Source organism: Chenopodium album, chromosome 7, assembly GCF_948465745.1.
Source record: "Chenopodium album chromosome 7, dcCheAlbu1.1, whole genome shotgun sequence".
NCBI lineage: Eukaryota > Viridiplantae > Streptophyta > Magnoliopsida > Caryophyllales > Amaranthaceae > Chenopodium > Chenopodium album.
In genome coordinates, this window is record NC_137840.1 from 56282256 (window position 1) to 56304661 (window position 22406).

General features: G+C 34.6%; 1 protein-coding gene across 2 annotated transcripts; it reads right to left on the reverse strand.

The window, feature by feature from the left end:
* Positions 1-305: 305 nt before the first annotated feature.
* Positions 306-15594, reverse strand: LOC145639082 (uncharacterized). Of its 2 annotated transcripts, XM_081690223.1 has the most exons (12): positions 15088-15594; positions 14664-14797; positions 13793-13925; positions 12547-12747; positions 12307-12429; positions 11567-11604; positions 11373-11484; positions 4632-9029; positions 1992-2120; positions 1680-1778; positions 1452-1594; positions 306-889 (listed from the first exon to the last, which is right to left on the reverse strand). In XM_081690223.1, the coding sequence occupies exons 3-12, from the start codon at positions 13868-13870 to the stop codon at positions 613-615; spliced, it is 5598 nt and encodes a 1865-aa protein (XP_081546349.1). In that variant the 5' UTR covers positions 13871-13925; positions 14664-14797; positions 15088-15594; the 3' UTR covers positions 306-612. The 2 variants fall into 2 exon arrangements, with proteins under 2 accessions (XP_081546349.1, XP_081546348.1); XM_081690222.1 differs by having other exon boundaries at positions 14664-15594.
* Between the last annotated feature and the right edge of the window lie 6812 nt (positions 15595-22406).

Sequence of the window (22406 nt, forward strand, 5' to 3'; positions counted from 1 at the left end):
TCTTGTTGTTTCAAGACTTATAGACAGAATGGTCGATTGGTAAAATGCTTGATCTTACCTTCTAAAGCTTGAGATTCAGACTCAAATGCAACAGTTAACTAAATTTTATACTATTTTGGTTAATAAAAATATGTACTTTGAATTAATATAGTTTTGTTATAATGATGTGTTGGGCTTTTAATCTTATAGCTAAATTATATGCAAAATAAGCTCCCATCTATGATTATATAGCTGGTGGAAATTGGGTCATTGTGAGCTATATAAATGAGGAAAAATTTGCTAGAATTCGAGTTAAATTACAAGTGTTCCAGACAAAATTTATGTTATAACACTGAGGTGCTGTAATTTACTTGCTATACATACATATTGATACATAAATACCGGTGAAAAGTCCCGGATTTTACCTATGCAACAGCCCAAAGAACAATTGAGCATAGAAATCTAACCTATAACAAGAAATTATACAATGCTCGTTATTTACACAAGCACGAGTGTACTTACCCTATGGATAAATTCATTCGTCATCCATTTTCAAACCTTGAAATATGCAACTGCTGATGTTCAAATAATCAAAATTGATAAACAAACTAGCAGTAAGAAAACTCTGAAGGATCATGAAGATGGATCCTCATAGGTGGATGATTGAAGCCGATTTAAGAGTTTTTTTGGTGAACGAACGTTTTTTAGCGTCATTGTAAGCTTTTGTCGCTCTCCTTCAACCTCAGCAAAATCCAGGCTTAGTTGAGAGTATCGCTCATGCATATCTTTGAGTTCTGCCTCCATGGCACTGTATCGGTCCTTCATCTCCAGCAAGTCTTTAATCAACTCATTTATGTCTCTGAAGCTATGGAATACTGCAGCTTCATCACTGTGTAATTTCAAGAAAGAACTAGGCCAAAAACAAACAAAGAGTACAGTAAATTTCAGTTGCATTTAATAACCACAACAAAATAGAAAGGGTTAAAAAAAATCTATCACCAAAAATATGTCCATGCAACACTAACAGTATGTTTTCTAAGTACTGAAAGAGGCAAAATAACAAATGGAATGCCCACTGTCAGGCAAATATTTAAATAGTCAGAATGTGTGGAGCATTCTTGCCTACTGGGGGCAAGAACAGCTAAAACAGCATGACAATCTAAGACAAAATCCAGAACTTGGAGCCACAACACAACCGAGATTTAGTTAAGTGGCGAGTAAGACTTTTTCATGGATAAAGAAGTTTTGATTAATTAACACGAGCTCAACACAAAGGTCAAATCCTCACTGCCTCAAGTGTTAACTGGGGGCACTTTGAGCATGTGGCTAGTAGGAATTTCTCATGGTTGTAATGTTGAAAGAACTGAATTTTATTTAACACAAGCTCAAAATTAAGATTGAATCCTGACTCAACTGTAATGAAAGCTAAAAACTAGGTGTGAATCTTGAATTATGAGCTGAAGTATATTCACCTCTGAAATTGAATGGTTGACTTTTTCTTGGCCTGCAAGGCTTCAGCAAGTTCCAGCTCCAAAGCAAGTACTCGCTCCACTGAGTTCCCACTTCTTGAAGAATCATTATACAGGGAAGACATATCACTAAGTTCCTTAGTTACCTGTGGTGAAACATTACAAATAGACGAGCTAAGAACCAGATCAAGCCCATCACTTGCAGATTAAACTCAACTCTTACGGTCTTACCTTCTCCAGATGCATTTGCTCACTGCGTAATCCTTCATGATATTGTTCAACCGATTTTTCATCCTCTAGAAGTGTATTTTCGCTTCTCATCCTTTCTAACTACAAGCGAATAACATATAAGTCAGTAAGGTGTGACAGAGCTTCCAAAGGATGAAGTGAGAATACATGATTAAATGGTACAGGGAAAATAAAAATGCTATATGCTTTCTAGTTTGAATAGGATATAAAATGCAACTCTCACAAAGAGAAAAGACTAAGATCATTATCTGCAAATTTTTTGCTTTCATGTTATTCATAGCAAAGTGTGTATACCTCTTTCTGTAGACGGTCCATGCTTGACATTAAATTTTGTGCTTTAAGCTGATCATCGTGAAGATTAATATCATCTTGATCCTTTATTACCCCTGAAAGACCTTCTGAGGATTTGGTTACCAAGGCATCCTGCATATATGGTAAAATTGGTTTACCTCTATATCAGAAAACAGAACATGTAATTAATTGTGTTTACCATAAAGAATATTGTGCATTAATCTCAAATACAATGTAGACCTAAGTTGATACTGGTCAGCATATTTCATGCAAAACAAAAGCTCTAACAAATTGATATACATCCCAAGAAGGAAAAGATAATACTACCTCCGTTTCATATTATTTGCAACGATCAGACATTTTTCCTCTCTACTTTATGTCAAATCGCTGCAAATAATATAAAACGGAGGTAGTAATATTATTCCCTCCATATCACCATGACCAATCGAGTTGATAAACATCATGCATATTAGGAAAAGTTTAATTGGATCAATAATAAATGGTTCAGGGAACTGTGCATCAGCTGAATAGAGTGAAAATGAAGAATTAACAGTCCATATGAAACAGATCAAACTAAACAGTAGTCTAGACAAATTGGAACAATATGGAGAAAGCTTGAAGAGATGATGAGGAGGTCAATGTGAACTTTTTAGTTGCAGGCACCAACCTAGGACCTAATTTGCACAGACACCTCAACTAGGAGGTGTGTCACCACATCAACACATATCGAATGCCAACACAACAATAACAGCAACAACAACAATAACAGCAACAACAACAACAAAGCTACATTAATTTCTTATAAGAAATACTGAGAAGAGAATTTTGGAACAAGTATAGCTTTATAGTGGTCTATCACAAGGGTATATAATACAACCTCCATTTTTCTAAGTTCTACCCAATTTCTATTTTCACCAGTTTCATTGAGTTCTACACACTTTTACCTAATTGCCTCAATAGAAAATTGGAAACCTTTCTCATATTTTATCTCCTACCCACATCCCACCTTGTGGAGTCAATCAATCAATCTTCAAAGCCTTAATTCCACCTTGTGGAATCCTACTACATAATATAGAAACCCTTACTCTTTGTTCTCCTTCTCCTTCTAAAAGTTTTCAGTACCCACATGAGAGGCCCCACTATTGTGTTCTCCTTAGTTTCCATTGCTACAGCTTATACTAAGTGAACTCCGAAAATGGAGGTAATAGAAGTTTTCTGCAAATTTCCCTGAATGTGCTGGTGCAAAGTAAGACAGATGAATGATAAAATAAAGGAATAGATAAAAATCGGTGCCCACTCTCAATCACTTATCTCAACTCAATAATAAGTATGGGAGGAACACAGGAACTTCATCATCTATATCATAGCCTTCTATCCATGAAATCAGTAATTTAGCATAGATTATTATTAATCTATGCTATAAAATTCGATATTTCATCAGATCTGTCATAGCCTTCTATGCTGGAAATTTACATCAGATACTCCAGGTGATTCTGCTCTTGCACTCAATAATTATTATTTCATATTCATACTAAATAATATTATCAATGGAGGAAAATAAATTTGCATGGAATGCAGACTTGCAGAGTAGCTATAGTTGACATAAGCAAGATTCATATTCATACTACAATCATCTGACCCATGTTTGCACTTTGCAGTGACATTGGAAGTCACATAACATAACCCCAATAACTGCTAGTCAGCAAGCATGACGAAGTCGTATAGCAATAGTAGACAAGTTTGAGATTAATGTCAGATATCAACGTAAATAAAACACCTAACTTGCGGCAGATCATCTAATTATTAATACATCAGTAATTTCATACTCATAGTTCTACACTTTAAAAAGAAAAGGAGTAACCAGACTAAGAATATACTCCATCGTCCCATAAGACCATAATAGTGTACCCATTTGCTTTTCATATTCTCCAAGACACCTTTGATCATAAATATCTTTAGTTACATGGTAAAGTAATGATGAATCACTTTGTTTCACACTTGCTAATACATATCCCTAGTTATTAGTAGTAGTTCATAGCAAAATTGATGTTTGTAAAGCATGATATTAACAGATTTAATGATAATGTTATTCCTTTATGAAAAAATCACCAAATATAGAGATTGTATGGTGTGTGAATGGTGTAGATTTAGAAATGTTTCACCTATAAGGAGGGAAAAACTGGAAGAAGTATGTATTAGAAAATACACATTGAAACATATCTAACAAGATCACACATAGCAAGATTGATGAACTTTGACCTCAAAGAAGCATATGGGTACACTTCTTCAATCCATATCTCTAGTTATCAGTAAGTAAAAATCATAGCAAAATTGGTTTTAGAAAGCATTACGTCAGATTTAATGATTATGTTTTTCCCTTATGAAAAAAATCACCAAAAAGAGTGTATGGTATGTGAATAGTGTAGATTTAGAAATGTATCACCTAGAAGGGGAGGAAAGGAGGAAGTATGTGTTTGAAAATATACATTGAAACACATCTATAAAAATCACACATAGCAAAATTGATTAACTTTGACCTCAAAAAAGCATTTGGATACACTATCAGGATGGAAGAAAAGTTAGCAAAATTGTGACTCGTCAACCTATTACTTATATACTTTGAGCGAACATTAAGACAATTACCTGTTCTGCTGGCAGATTCATACATTTCCTGTCTCCCCTTTCAATGTTCAGTGACATATTGTGAGATAAGTAGTTAGCCTGATAATCAGAGGAATCGTCTACTATTTTCTCAAAATTTGAACCCTTTTGCAGAGTGTTACATCCATCCTCATTGGTTTTGGTACTTATCATGAATGCTTTGAGATTCTCTATCTGTTCTCTCAACAATTCAATTTCGTCAGCAAGTCTAGTTTTTTCGTCATTGGATTCCTGTAAAGATGACATAAGTTGCTTTTTTTCTTCCATGCAGCAGTCTAGACTCATGACTGAGCAGTCTAACTCTGCCTTTAGCTGTTCATATTCCATAAACCTTTCCCGATTATCCGAGAGCACTGATTGTAGCTCATCCTCTAACTCGGTAATCTTCAATAGTAGCTCTTCATTTCTTTTTAATTGAGACGCTTCACATTTCTTCCTATTCTCGAGCTCATCAAGAGCATCCTGTAATTTCCAGAGCATCTCTTCACCATGCTTCTTCGAAATAGACAATTGATGTCGCACTTCTTGTATCTTAGTTTCATACTGCTCCTTAATGAATGCTATTCTCAAGGATTCTTGCATAGAAGCAGAAGGTCCTTCAGCGTCTTTCTTTTCCCGTGCTTGAAGATGCCCTGCTTCAGCTTTGTCTTTAAGCTCCTTAAGATGAATGGACAAGTTCTTGAACTCCTCTGTCTTCAAAATTTGCTCAGAAAGCTTACGGGTAAGATCAGAGCACTGTTTCTGCAGTACAGTCAGCTCTTCCCTATATTCTTCATGAAATTTGCAATTAGCACTCATCTCCTCCACTAATGCTTTCATCACCAGAAACCTGATCTCAAGCTCTTCCTTTGAAATTTTCAAACTGTCATTCTCTATTTGAGAACTTCCAAGCAAGGATTTAAGCTCTTCAACGTCAAACTTGTGCTCTAATTTAGCATCTTCATACCTTGTCTCTAAATGATCACTCTTCTTCTTGTACTCTTCAAGTTCAGCCAATGTAACAGTGTTGGTATTCTCAAGATCTTTGTTCAAGAAAACATAAGATTCTGACTCGGATCTAAAATTTTCAGGGACTGACAACAATCTAGTATTTTCTTCAGCAAATGTTTCTTTGCTAGCAAGGCAATTGTTAAGCTTGGAAGTGAGATCAAGATTTTGCTTGTTAACCTCTAAAAGAAGCTGATTTGAGTACTTCAGCTGCTGTAAGAGTGCTTCAACATGGTATTTATACTGCTCCTTAACAATGGTACATGTAATATCAGAAGCAATTACAAGGGCATGCATATCCAGTAATTGAATTTCTAAATCAGCAGAGGATCCCGCTGCTGCCTTCTTTAGGTGCTCTTCCATATTGGAGAATTGATGGTAGAGACTTGATTTTTCTAACTCCATGTCTGATAGATGCCGCTTCAGTTGGCTAACTTCAGATTTCTGCTGATCAAGGTGGGACAACATATCATCTCTCTCCTTCAGCTGAGTATTCAAATTCAAAACATCTGCCTCTAGTTGATTTCTGAAGCCCTTTTGAAGAGAGATCTCATCCTGCAATATTTCCACAGTTCCTTTCAAATTATTAAGCTCCAACGTAAGAATGCCTAATTCATCAGTCTTATTATGTAGCAATTCAGTTAAGTGTATATTTTCTTGTGACAACCTATCTATAACCAATTTATCACCCTCTTGCTCATCAGTAACACTTCCTAAATCCAGTATCTCTGCAGTAAGATCCCTATTTTTGGAAGTAAGTTCTTGCACAGCATCTTCCAGTTTTGCAAAATCAGACAGAAGATCCTGAGTCATCAATGAATACTTTTCCTCAGCCTCTGAGCTAAGCTTGAGCTTGTCACCAACAACCTCAAGATCTGTTTGAAGCTTTTCCATGAGAGTGCTCGATGCATTTAATTTGTTAGCCATGTCTGCTATATCACACTCAAACTTCTTCTTCACAATTTCAACTTCAGACGTTGCACTGGCTAAGGAGAATTTAGCAGTATCACACTCATTCAGCAAGTCTTCCTTCTCTTTTGTGAGTAGGAGAATTTTATCATGGAGCTTCCGCTGGCCTTCTTCCAACTGGAATATTATACACACAAATTCTTCAAACTCTGAATTCTTATCATCTATGTCACGGCAGGATACCAAACCATCAAGCCGTTCATTGCCAGAAGCCAACAAATTCAGTCTTTGACGAAGGTAGTCGACTATACTCTGCAAATGCTCATTTGTGCTAACTTTGCTCTTCATGCTCATCAGTTCTTCTTGCAATAATAATATTTCATCTGAAAGATTTCCCTTCTCTGCAGTAGCTTGCTCTAGTGAATATGCCAGCTTTTCCTTCTCAACATTACATTCTTCATAATTGCTTTTATAACTTCGGTAGTCAGTCAACAAAATCCCTAACTCACCAATTTTCTCATCAAGAACAAGCTTTTCGTTGGAAATGGTTTTCAGATCTGCTTCCAATCTATCATTCTCCAAAGCAAGGTCATTGCACCTTGAAATACAAAGATTTTTTTCCTCACTCAAATTACATACCTCACCTGTCATATTCTGCAATTGAACTTTAAGTGATTCATTGGCCCTGGATGAGAGTTCCAACTGCTTTGCTAATCCATACATCTCTGTCTCTGCAAATCTCCTCCCCAAATCTGCTTCTGCTAAAGCTTCATGTAGCGTAACTGAGAACACGTCAAGATATACATTTACTAGATGCATTTCAAAAAGTTCTTCCTGTATCTTCCCATACAGCTCTTCCTGCGATGCTAGGGACCTCTTCAACTCCTCCAAGATCCTATCACTTCCCAGAAGTTGATTATTGACAATTTTACTATGACTCTGGGAGATCATAAAATTTTCAGAGTCACAGCCTCTTGTAAGATCATTTGGCACAGCATCTTGACACTCCAGAAGCAATGATTGTGGAGATTCTGAAAAAGCTTTACGTATGAGGCTTTCATTTGTCTCATACATAGAATGTACCTGCAGAGAAAGAACTTCAAGGTCCTTTTGTAACTTATTCACAGCAATTGAATAATTTAATCTTGCCCTTCTTAGTGCCGCTTCTGATGAATGAGCTCTTTTCTCCAGCTCTTTATTATGGAGATCCAAGTTACATCTCTCCTCAGCAAGTTGTAACAGCTCATTGTTCATCTGTTGATGCATTGCCTCCATCTGAGCCTTAGTGGATGAAACAGTGTATAGGCATGAAGAATGTTCATTTCTTAGATTCTGCAATTCACCAAGAATCTGCTTCTGGTTTTCCTCTAGCTCTTGAATAAGTGCTTCATAATAGCATTCCATCTGATCCATCTTTCTTAGAAGGCACTCTCGTTCAGCTTTAGACTCATCTAACTCCCTCAGAAGTTTAAAAATTTCTCCTTGCATTGCATTTGTAGCATCTACTGAACCAGTTCCAGTAGGCAGCAGCCCTGGCAAAAGTACACCTTCAGGATGGCACAACTCAACACCTAGACCAGTATCTGACATGACATGATCAGTTTTAGGTGAACTCATTACGCCAATGGTTGTCATTGCTTTTCCAACCGAAAATCCATCAAGCTGATTGCTAGAACCCTCAGCTCCATGTTTGAGATCTTGCACAATACTGAGCAATGCCTCTAGATCTGTGTGCTGCAAAGTTGAATCATTCCCATTGAATCCAAGACGCGCCTTCTCCTGAACATCTCTTATCTTATCCTCCACAGCTGAAATGCCCTTCATCCATCTCAAATTCGTGTCTTGCATTAAGTTATATGGATCTGCATCTACTGCTGTCCTCCTTGGAATTGGAGGATTCATTTTCAAATTCTTTAGCCATTGAAGATCATCTTTAAACCTAGAACACTCTGATTTGAGCAAAGAGACCTCTTTCACCAGTTCCTGATCTGCGGAAATTTCAATGGCTAATTTTTTTGTCAAGCTTTGTGCTTCAACACCTATATCATCAGCATAACTTTGCAGGGAGCTTATCTCCCGTTTTAGATCATTAATAGTCATATTGGCGGCTTCCAAGGCTCCTCTAAGTCTATTGTTTTCTTCATATGCAATTGCAATTTCACCATCGGTTAAGTTTTCAGCACCCCATTGGTGGACCCAATCACTGGTACCATGCACCAAAAAGCGATGATCAGATGCCCCTTTCTCCTTTTCAGAGCTCTGAGGAGAAGGGACCCCCTCACGATCACCAGAGAATGTTCTCTTGACACTCTCAATTTCACGAGTGCTAGAGACTTCATTCTTTTCTGTACACAAACTTCCAGAAGTGTTGGATGATCCATCAAAGCCAGCAGCGGAGTCTGCATACTCTTCACTGACGCCTGATTCTTCTTCAAGTGATGGTAGCTCCTTAGATTCTAACTTGAATTTAACTCTTGGGCTCACCTAATAATAATAATATCATTAGAAGTTTTATAATGTTACACAATCTTACAGAAAGATAACAGATTTAAGCTAGGCTTTGGTCCTTGTTAAATGTTTTCAAGACAGAAGAATTAATTCTAGACATAAGAACAAAAAAAAAAAAAAAAAAAAAAAAAAAAAAAAAAAAAAAAAAGGAAAAAGAAAAGAATATTAGAGATTCTTATACAAAAAAAAAAAAAAACACACTTAGTACACATATTTTACACTGGAGCAGGACATTGTCGCAGTGTGACACGTGAGAGTTTTCCGGTTAATGGCACAGACTTCATTTAACCTGCTGTTTCATCAGAGATATCTGCTATGCATTCTCTTTTGTGATCTTTGCTGAAAGAAACTAAAAGAACAACCAAGCATAGCCAGAGAACATCTGACATATTGTATGGCTAAGAACTTTTGGGAATGGAGGTTGTTGAAACCCATTGTAGCCCATTTGTGAGTGTCCCACATTGGAGAAAGAGGAGAGGTGGTTCCACTTTATAAGGTAGAGGAGTTACGCCTACTATTGCCAATTGGTTTTAGTATGGAAGCTCCAAAGCCTTGTTTGTGGACCAAACTCTCCTCCTCCTTGTTCGGGTTGCCCAGCCCATTTCATATTGTTTCAAAATTTATTATGGTATCAGAGCCCAGGTTTGTTGGGTCGTTTATAACTGGGTATTTGTCAAGCCACTGGTTAAGGGGCCTCTATTGGATGTTCATTTCCAATGAGGATTTATATTATACCTTTTGATGTGCTCTAAGTTCTAAGAACACTTACAAGTGAGAGGGAGTGTTGAAACCCATTGTAGCCCATTTGTGAGTGTCCCACATTGGAGAAAGAGGAGAGGTGGTTCCACTTTATAAGGTAGAGGAGTTACTCCTACTATTGCCAATTGGTTTTAGTATGGAAGCTCCAAAGCCTTGTTTGTGGACCAAACTCTCCTCCTCCTTGTTCGGGTTGCCCAGCCCATTTCATATTGTTTCAAAATTTATCAGAGGTATTGTGCTATTGTTTGCAAGTTTTATTTATTTACTCACATGTTAAAAATTTATACTTCCTCCGTTTTTTAATACTTGCAACACTTCCCTAAAATGGAAATGTCACAATACTTGCAACACACTATAAATGGAAAGTTATTTTAGGGAAAAGATGTATTATTTCCCTTATTTAAAGTACATGCCCTACTAAATTGCCCTACTAAATTACACTCCTAACAACCACTCACCTCATTTTAAAGTGTATTATATCATGTGAACCCCACATTTCTTAAATACCGTGAAAAAGTGTGTGTTGCAACTATTAAAAAATGGAGGAAGTATTATTTTACTAAACTTATATAAAGTTTTGCCAATTAAGTTCTTTTAATTTAATTAATGATGCCCTGCCCAAAATATGCAACAACAATCTTACAAACTAGTTGTTGAGCACTTGAAGCAACCCAGACTAAGGAGTCCAAGAAGTTTAAACTCAGGGTTCAGAGCTTTTGAAATTTAGCCAAGACCCATTACTACTCAGCTACCCTATTGTTACAGAGCAAATTCTAATATGACCATCCGATCTTCACGAGATAAACCTTCTTACCTATTCTATTATTCGATTATACTTGTGTGCATTTGCCGGACAGTTGTGACAAAAGAAAGATAAATGCACTTATACCTTGACACCACATTATTTTATGCCAATAGTTCTTACTTCTTAGGTTGGAACTCCACTTAGGATTCAAAGTATCAAAGTATCAAATTGATTGTATTACTACGTACCTTGTAGGACATAGGCCTTAGTAATAATAAGAGTAACCATTACTCATATGAGCAACCTCAATTATTCATAATGGTAACCTTATTTTATCAATAAGAGTAACCCAATATAATAAACATTATAACATAAAAAAAAAAAGGGTAACCCTATCTGATCATTCGAGTAACTCCACAATTTTAGTTTTGACTATTAACAGAATGACTCCGCTTGTTTATAAGAGTAAACCTATTTCCCTAGCGGTAAACCCTCATCCATCAAAGCAACCCTATTTGATCATCGTCATAACCCCATTATTTGATAGTTGCTTATATTTGAAGAGGCCACGCTTTCAATTAATGGTGTGGTTGGCCCCATAAAAGAATTTGTGATAATCAATATAGTAATAATTTTAATAATTAAAAAAAATACCCAAAAAAAAAAAAAAAAAAAACACTCATTATAGCATCTGAGATTTAAAATTTTCATGGTAATGTGCAATCTATGAAAGGTTTTAAAACACAAGCAAACAGGAATCACAAATACAGATACAGCTTTATAAACACTCCGTACTCCGTAGGAAAGTGTCATACCTTGTCAGTACGAGAAATGACTCCATCGCCGGGTGCTGACAGTTTTCCATTATCATGATCAGTGTTTGACGGCAAACCTCTGTCACTGACTTCCCTCTGCTGTTCAAATTCCCTGGACAGTTGAATGATAATATAAGACCTACTAAATAAATCAGTGGAATTACTAACTTGTACTAGGAGTCTGCACACTGTACCTGAAGCCTGTTTTTGAAGTCAAAAGCTGCACTGTAACCTGGCATTGAATGAAAGTCAGCAATATTTCTTATGTTCAATACCAAATGATTTTTTAAAAGTGAAAACCATGTTTCTATAGATGCATCAAGATTTGTGGCATCTAAAGTCTAAGCCATAACAATTGCTGAGGCACCCACATACTGTGTTATCTAAGATGCAGATATATTTGTCCTTATAATGTCTAAAAATGATTGCGAACAGAACCCTACTATAAAATGATGAAAATATATCTTTAGATTGAAGGAAAAATCCCAACAAATGTTTTGACTGTTTGTATCATGGCTTCCCTAGTTCCCTTCCTCCACCAGTCCACCCCACCCCCGAAATAAAAGGAAAATTCAACACATTAGATCTTTTACTGTCATTAGTTAGCTGTCCCATTGGTATCCTCCCTACCAGCGCCAAAATGGTGTCCATCATGTTAGTTTACTTTCATAAAAGAAAGTATGGAGCACTTTAGAACTGCCGAACTTAACCTGGACAGAAGTCTAAGCACCCAAATTTCATACTTTAAGAGGAGCACTTTACAACAACAACCCACATGTAAGAAACAGAAAGCTTTTCTTGTTCACAAAACAAATCACAAGCCTTTATCATAATGCTTACTGTGCAGTACATTTTTTCAGGTCAAGCAATATGTTCTCAATTTCTTGTCGGATATAACATCTAACCAAAAAAAAAAACACTAGAATATCCTTACATGTAACATAGCTCCAGAATCAGATCCCTGGAGGGGCAGAGAAACAGCAGTGGGCTTTAACGCATCAACATACTCAGAAAGATTTATGCTGGCTTCACCAAAAAGGCTAGACCTTGATGTCCCCTGATAGCAGGCAGAGAGTAGAGAGCAAGAAAATCAAATAGTTCATCAAACAAGAAGAAATATATACATAAACTGGTATGTTGACAAAATCCAAGTACATGAATTATAAGCAATTACCATTGCAACAAGAAGTTTATAAATTTTTTCTTCAAATTGTTTAGTTTTAGAGTCTTGGAGAAGTCTGGTGGTTTCATAGATAGGATCTGACCATTTGCAAGATCCATTTCTAACATTTGCTTTATTAGTCTTTGCTGTTGCCTTGCCAGAATCAGCCGGAACTAAAGAAATAAACAAATTATTCCATCCAGATTGTGGGATCTGTAAAAGGCATAAACCATCACTTCAGTTGGAACAGAAGTTGTCAGAGCAGATCCCATTTCTACAACAAATGTGGTGCCACATCTAAAACAAAGCAGTTTAAGCAAATAGTAATCCAAGTACCGGAAATAACAATTTGATATTGTATCGGAAAACAATGACACACAAGCACAAAGGGAAATAACATGAAGCCTATCTATTTTGGAGGTAGAATGCTTTTTCTGTTGTTTATATATTTCCATTGCAGTATGGGGGCAGGCATCGAGTTCTAGGAGACCCACGTGATGAGGAGTTAAAAAAAGAATGAAAAAAGAAGCTGTAGAAGGTATGTTAAACTAATTTTAACTTCCAAAATAGGGAAGTATTGCAAGTCTATCAGCTATATAACACCATGAAGATTTCTCCAATAGTACGGCTGTCCAACTTAATGAATGATGGAGTTAACCCACAATTATCAATCCTTACTAAGTCCAAAAGACATTAACTTCATATCAAATTATTCTACGAAAAATAAGTCTGAGATACTATGTTGTTAGCCTGTTATGCATCATACTTAATGTTCATTCTGCACTTGGTCCATCCCTTGTCTTACCTTTTCTCTGCAAACTACATCAGTATAAGCAGCTAGGAAGAACGGAAGTACATTTCAGGCATATAGAAATTAATTGATTAAATTTTAAAATCCTCTTTTCACGGGCTTTGGCTAGGACAAAAATATCAACATCAACATTATCCTAAAGAGGTTCCTACCAATGCATCTAAAGGGAAGAGAAATTGGAAGCTATCATGAATCTGTCCAAGTATCACGTATAATGTTAATAAATCATTATAACCAGGTATGTCCACCACCACCACCCACCCACGGGAACCACCTTCAGTAATATCCAAGCTGGAAAATGGTTTGGAGTAAAACGGTACACTTGTGGACTAATGTTATATGTAATTATCCAATCCCAGCATACTTAGAGAAAAATAACTGCTTTAAGTAATTAAGATGGATAACTTGAACAGTGTGCATTGCGAGTATTCATAAGAAACAACTTACATGTGTACATTGGAACTGAAGTCGAAATACAACTTTTACTTTGGTCTTTTCAAGTTTCCACTTCGAAACCCTTGACATTCTTGGCAGTCCGTATATTATACTGTGAAGACCATTTGATTCAACTATCGATACCCTGCCAACAAAACACACAATGGCTTTTAAGACTTTACATGTTTCCACTTAAACAAAAACATAACCTCCTTGGATTTCTATTAGCAAGGTAATGATCTTATATATTAGCAAAGAAATGTAAGAAATATATCAATTGCCAAATCCATTTAGTTTTAAATAAATGTCTATATGTCATTGTTTCAAGAGTGACACCTTTGATTAAATTCCACATAGAAACCATTCATACAAGCTACTTCCGCGGTTCATTAATTATCCCCATACCTTCCTAACAACATTCATCAAAATATCTCCGGTTTTTACAAAACATCGCCCCTATACTTTTTCAGAGCGTCTTCAAGCATAGCTATTAAAGTCACAAATATACTCATCATAGTAATAAAAGAAACAAAAATTAAACAACCCAAAAGTGCAATCTTTTTTTCTTATTAACAATAAAACCAAAAAGAAAAATGCAATTAACTCCATAGCTTTTACACTAATGTGGGTCACTTGGGCCACAAAACCAGCTTAAAATGTATATTTGTATTAAAGTAAACCTTTAAACTAAATCAACAATCCAAAAAAACAGAAACGAGTATACTCTACTTGATTCATTTCGATTTGGTTGCGAATTCGGATAAATGCACATAAAATCAACAATCTAGAACACTAAAGACTATACCCAAAAGCAGATCTTGCATTTGAATACTAAACAAGAAAGAAAAGATGCAAAATTCAGACAAAATTCCCAGAATTTTACCTCGTAGAATTCAAAATTTGAACAATTTCAGCTTCAAATTTCAAATGGGATTGCTTCAAACAAGTCAAAAATCAGCTCAAATCACTCCCAATCTCAACAATGTACTTCAAATCTCCAAAAAGATCACCCAAACACTTGAATCAATGAAATGAGTAAATGGGGTTATGATTAATGATAAATAGAGAAACCCCAAAAAGTCAAGAACTCAATAGAGAACTGAGGACCACAGTAGAAGAAAAAAATCAACTTTATTTTTCCTAAAATTCAAAAAATTAAAAATAAAATAAAATGTTGAAGTACTGAAGCAGCCCATAAACCCAAAAATAAACCCAGAACAGTGACTGTTACAAATTATTTACAAATTCCAAAACAATAAAAATTAAAAAAAGTAAAAATAATAAGACAGGGAAGTGTTGTCAAGCACCTAATTGCAGATCTTCAAATAATTGGGAGCTGCTGGAGTATTCTTATGAAGTAAGCAAGGAAACAAAAACCTTATGTCTGAAGCTTTAAACTAGAATGATAATAAGCGGGATCGGGTACTTAAGATCAAATCTCGTCTACGTCACTTGATAATATTTCGCCAATAAAAGGATGATTAGTGGGAAATAATGTGTTGGGATATTTGAAATGAGCAGGAGGTTTGTGTGATTAATGTGACAAGGAGGAAAAAGACAGCCCGCCAAAGAAGCAAAGACTTGTGAAAATTCACGGATTAATTGCGGGTGGTCAATTCATTTTCCTTTGATTAGTGTAAGAAATTTGGTATTAGTGCTTGTAATGTAATAGATTAATATTTGAGTAATGTGGGGTACAAATGATGTCTAAGCTTTTTTGCAGATTTTCAGACACATAAGAAGATGGGCTGTCTTGTGTTTGTTAGAATTATATAGTGGGATTGTCTTGATATTTTGACTTCACATAGTTTTAAATAATACTTCCTCCGTTTGTTTAGTTGTAACATTTCTATTATCACATTTGTCATCGCATGTTTTTAACGATTAATATCTTTAATTATCAACATTGTACAATCATAAAAAGTGGTTATTAATAAAATATACATTAAAACGATTCAAACAAAATCCCCCGTAAATATGTTTTATTTTATCTATAAACCACAAAAGCGAGTCAAAGCGTGTTGTGTGAATAGTGTAAAAGTCAAATGGTGTCAACAAAAAAAAATAAAGGAAGTACTTCATCTTTTTTTTTAGTTGACACATTTCTTTAGTCATGTTTTCCAATGCACAAATTCAACCGTTAATATCTTTAATTACCTATTACCAAAAATGATAAAAAGTTGATATTTTGAAAATATACATCGTGATGAATCTAACAAAATGTCACATGACTATATTTTTCATTATGTATAAATCACAAAACATGATCAAAGGGAAGTATGTGAATAGTGCTAAAGTCAAAACGTGTCAACTAAAAAAAAAAAAAAAACAACGGAGGTAGTATGGAGTTTTTTTTTTACTTACAATATTGGTAAGGATGTGAGAGGAACTCAAATTTGATCCGGTACCCGAAGTGATCAAAGTCAAAGGTTCCCGACTCGGAGTTGACCCGATAGTTGGCTCGTTATCCGAAGCGACCCAATACCTTAAGTGACCCACCTTTATTTTAACACACTAATAGGAATAACAATAAACTAACATAGCTCACTCCAAAATAAATAGTTATTAGTCACATGCAAAGCCACTCTTTTAAAACTTACCACATAATTATTAACTCTAAACTCTATAACTTGACACTTAAATCAACTTTAATCAACTTACTTTAATAGGATTATGCATCAAATGAGTTTCTTACCTCATAGTGCATGTCCACAAAAGGGATTAATTTGAATTCCTTAAAAATTAAGAAGAAAACCAAAAGTATTTTAAACAAGTACAACATTGTTGAGTTCATAATATTGTAAAAATATACTGTTTTTCACCGTATACCCCTAAGTTTTTTGTCTATTCACCATATACCTATGAACTTTTAAAAATTTTATCATATATCCTTGAGTTTTTACAAAAATACACCATATACCCTTGATGACTAATCGTTGTTAACTTTGTCAATTATTAGGATTAATTATGACTCGAAATCACCCTAAATACTTTAATATTCCCCTACCTTTGAAATCACCCACATTTCTTTTTCCCGCTCCCAAAACCACCCCAAATTTCTTTTTATCATCCTCAAAATCAATTATACGGATATGATTTTGGAGATTTGGAATGATTTCAGGGATTGGACAAAGGAGATGAGTGGTTTCGGGGATGGAGGGAAAGATTTAAGTTGGTTTCGATGCATAATTAATCAAATTCCACTCATCTTGTTGTCATAAGGAGTATATGGTGAAATTTGTAACAACTCCGGGTCATATGGTAAATTTGAAAATTTTCATAGGTATATGGTATATTAACAAAAGACTCAAGGGTATATGGTGAAAAAACCATAAAAAAAATGACTATTACATTGATTAAATTAATTTCATTGTCTTAATAAAATCATTTTTTATTAGAAATGGTGTATAATAATTTAGAGTATCAAAAATTCGCAAATCACATATCGCATGGGAACTTGTAGGCACCTATTTGTGTCTCCCCAACTCAAAACTAATGATAAGTAGTCTTTCATCGCCATTTGGTTGTGTTGTGTATCGGATCCAGGCCAAGAATTGCTTGATTTCCCATAGCCTAGCTGAAAGCGTAACTAGTACTCAAGAAGGGAGATTGAATTGAGTACGGTAGAAGTTGTGAACTTATAAATTTTTTCTCAAAATAAAGGGGAACCAGTAGACTAAAGCTAGTTCCTGCACAACGGAAATAGAAATAAGTGTGAAAAACCATAAGAACACATAGATTTACCGAGGTTCGGCTCAACTTAAATCCTATATCCTTCCTACCCTAGTTACTCTTATTAATCAACTCAGAAAAATAAATGCAATTACAATGATTGTTAACCTAACTATAGCTAAATAATCCTCACACCTAATTAACTCAAGGTGTCACTCGCACTTGAACTCACAAGCTCTTGCGCTTGAACTCTCAAGCTCTAGCGCCTGAACTCTCAAATACTACCCAATCACTAATCCATTAGTGATTCAATTACAACACTAAATGATTAATGAATCATATTTATATAGGATTTATAGGCACATTTAATTTGTGCTACTTTATAGTTAATTTTTTGCTCTTTTAGTCGCTTTTTAACTCACAAATGCATAAGTTGTCCGTTTCGCGTTCTATTACATTTTGTTTGTATTTTCTTAATGTTTCAAGTAGTTTTTATAGTTATTTGGACACTTTTGGAGTGGTTTTGGATCAACGGGACAATGAAAGGATGAAAAATTGATTAATTTAAGTCGTTGAATGAAGTATATGTGTTTGTGGAAGCTTAGGTCGAGATTTATAAGCATACGAAAGAAAATAGCATCCACAAGGGTCGTTATGCATCTTTAGGGAACGAATTTGCATTGAGCTAGAAACGAACCTAAACAATGTTTTACAAAGTGCCAAAAATGACCCTTGTCTACTCTTTTAATTATAACTTGAGTTCTACACATCAGATTGGAGTGATTAAGGTACGTTATAAACTAGATTTGAATAGCTTTCCAATGATATATAGGTCACACACCCTAAGAAGCCTCATAAAACAGAAGATGTGGTTGTTTCAATCCAAGCAATGCAGTCAGTTACCCACAGGATTTGCTGCACGCCTATCTCGCGCCACTCGAACTAACGTCCCACGTTACTACTAGGTCGCAACCTAGCCTGCACCCACAGGTTTTGGCAAGTGAACAGCAACCCACGAGACATCATTGCTGCACATATAACTCGTGTCCTTCAACCCCAGTTATGGTTTTAACTTATGTAATTTAGATTTTCTTATTTCTTTTCTTTTTTTATTTTTAGATTAGAATTTAGGATATTATAAATGATCCAAGGGATTATTCTATTTTCCCTTAGGCCTTTTGTGCCTTTTATTTTTTTATACGTTCGTTTTAATTTTCTCTCTAGCCCTAATTTTTTGTGGACAACTCCATGGATTCCTCCATGAATTTGTCCTTGTGTTTGTTACTTTAATTTATAGTGATAGTTTTAATTCTTTACTTTAATCATGCTTTCTTTCTTAGATTTATTTTTAATTATTTATTTCATGCTTGAGTAGTTTATTATTTATATAATTTGGGAATGTATGTTTATATAGTGAATCTTGATTAATATTATTGATATTTTATTATCGTTTTCTCTAACAGATAGTATTTTATTGTTAATCTTACAACCTGATCCCTTGTTTGATTAATCATTATTGATAAGAGTTTGAATCGAAAGATTGTACTTTAAGAGGCTTACCTACAACTAACAATTCTGATTATGTTAGCGACCAAACTATTTATGTTTAATTGAGAGCGCTAAGACCCAATCGTAGGCTAACAAATTGCTTAAGATACTTGATTAAATAAATTGTCATTGATATTTGATAGATTTAGAACTATAAACATGGTGAACCACAAGCCACAAACCTAGTCCTTTTTATTAATTGGATTTTTATTTTAGTTTAGACTACCTTTTAATACCAATTTCGTGTCATTGTTTAGTTTCTCTTATTTTTAGAAGTTAGATTGAATAGTCACCTCTCTATGTATTAAACCCTGCTTACTTTACTGCATTATTAGTTGGTTTTGTTAGAATTTATTCTTGACAGGTATACAACAACCTATCAATGATCCCTTAAAAACTCTATCTCTCAAAGCGAAGGTAAGAGAATAAACAAAATAAAATAAGGTGTAAGCACAAACAGTTTAGCTGACAAATTGTTTTTCAGGAGTTTTTTTTTTTAGCTTTTCGAATGATCTCTCAAATTATGTATGTAGGGATTATTTCAAACACCCAACTTTGAGCCCCGCTGCGATCATGCATTTAAGCATGGTGATGTCTAAAGGGAAGGAAGTTAGAGTAAAAGAGTCGCAAACAAGTTTTATGAATTTTTAAACCATTCACGAGGTGAAGGGGTTACACCCCTTCACGATCACAGACATCACTAAATCCATAGTGGTCCAGAACCATGACTGGATATTCGGGGATGAAGGTACAAATCCAGCCTAAAAAAGATTGAACTCGCCCTAAATTGGTCTCTGCTTTATTCTTCTCATATTCATTTGTGCTTTTTGATTAATATACAATCATTATATTAATCCTAAACTTGTTTAACCTATGTTGGTAGATTATTAATGCACAAATAAATCTATTATTGGTCATCACTTGAATTAAAATCATATTAGCCTTAAAAACAAATTATTAATTATCTTATTAAGCGTGATTTCAAGTACAAATTCCCTTTAAACCTGCAAGAGATGGCGTGATCAAGCAATATCAATAATATCAAGCAACATAATAATATTAACACAACAAATCATCATCATCATAATAATCTCATCAAAGCATAATAATGTTAGCAAAATCCTAGGCATGATACCAACAAGATTAATAACAAATCCTAGCATGTCACTAAATATTAAAAATCAAAGCTTTAATTCTAATATGATACTAGAAATCAATAAAGGCATCCTAACATGATACTAGGAATTAATAAAACAATCTAAGCATGATTTCTACATTAAAAGAATAATTAAGTAGTCAAATTACTTATTTTGATGCCTCGAACCTGTTTCTATCAAAACAATACACATGTTAGTAACTTCAATGAAAATATTAAATCAAACAACTAAAATAATTAATTGAAATTAGATTTGGGACCAAACCCTTAGAACTATCAACCTTTCACGTTGAGGTATAAGGCAACTTCGAGCTTGGCTATGAGTGTTTTAAGTACGTATGATGTATTTTGAAAAGGTTAGGCTTAGAAATCAAGATAGAAAGAAAGAATAAGCTTTAGCTTAGAGAGAGAAGGAGAGATGATGATTCTGGGTGATTTGAAAACGGAGGAAATCGACCTTATTTATAGAGAAAAATCGACCGAAACGATAAGAAAAGAGTTAGAATTTGACTCAAAGTAAAACAGGTTCCATCACGACGCGACAAGGATATCGGGATGTGACATCGTTATCGCGTGCTGATACACGACGCGATGAACCTATCGCGACCCGATGGTTTCTGTACGATAAAATTTTGTACGGAGTTTAAGTTCTAATCAATAAGGTTATCTAAAGTCCGTATTTATCTTTATCAAAACCAATTTTAATCCTCTTAAAAAACTTGCTTGTTATATTCCAAATAGAATTTTTTATCTTTTCAAAGTCAATAATAATCATAATTACTAATCCCAATCCCTTTAGAACTCAAAATAACCTTCTAGATATTTCTAGAAAATTAGGATAAATCCTAATGAATTTAGGAATACAATTATAATTAATGGACCCTCCACATGATGATTGGGTCACCCATAAAACACATTTAGACCCAGTTTAGTATTTTGGTCATAACTTTCTCGTTATAACTTGAAATTGGGCTTATAATATATCATTGGAAAACTCTTTTTAAATCCGGCATATCCAACTACACAATTATTAGACCCATATTATGGACCAAACTAAACTGGGTTGGATTTTTTTCATAAATAGGATACAAAATGAATGATTTTCGAAATATGAAATGAACTATTTTTATTAAAACATTTTAGAAAACAGAAGAATTCACGAGACTCTTCAACATTTCACCTCACTCGATATTTAATGGCGTGAAAGGTACCCATTACTGGGTTTGGTTTTTGGGGAGACACAATCAAGTGGCTATAATGCATAAAAAGTCTCAGCCGAAAAACTAGAAATTAATGTGTTTATCTTTTATAGTGCTTGAGAGATAAATCATTTCGTGACCTAGCTAGAAGGTCATATCTTAGGTTGAAAAGCCTTTCCTTGATGGTATAGTTCTCGCATAAATGAAAACATCTTCTATATTAAGTTGTTTCCCAAAATAGAACCAAAATAATATCCATCCTAAGACATATGCGAAATAATTTATCTCCTAACTAATATAAACACGATTTCTCTTAGTTGGCAAATATCCCCTTGGTTAAAATATGCTAAGGACAAATCATCAACTTTTGGAAATATCAAACATTAATTTTTTTTTTTTTTGGTGAAAGAGAGGGCAAAGCCCGAACAAAGAAACAAAAGAAAACAAACAGGAAAGCAAAAGAAAACAGAACAAAAATAACCAAAGCTTTTACAAACTAAGCTTTGTTCCGAGGGACAAGCCTAGCCCGAGCCACTCCGCTAAGATCCTCCAATAAAATAGCACAAAGATCCCTAGGAACAGCTCCAAAAATCACCATCTTCTGACTCAAGTTGACTCCATAGTTTGCTAACCAATCAACCGCTTGGTTTGCTTCCCTGTAGCAGTGATGAACTCTCACCTCCCAACCTTGTCTTAGAATGATGGCTTTGAACTTACACACTATGTGAATATAGGGGGAATTAGCAGAACAATGCTCTACTAACATCTTAACAACGACCTCAGAATCGATTGAAACAAGCAGCTTCTTTGCTTCACTTGTTCTTTTTTATATATTTTTTCTTTCCTTTTCATTAAAAATCAAAACATATATTGTTTAAAATAATTAGTAATTGATATAATTCTATTTAATTTGATTATTAGTTTTTCCTATTTTTACTCTGCTCAAGGATCAGTGTGATCAGTCTTTTAAAAAGGAATCAATGTGATTAGTTTTAACCTTTTTTTCCCCATAATCTATACTACATCTAATTTTTAACAAAACCATACTTTA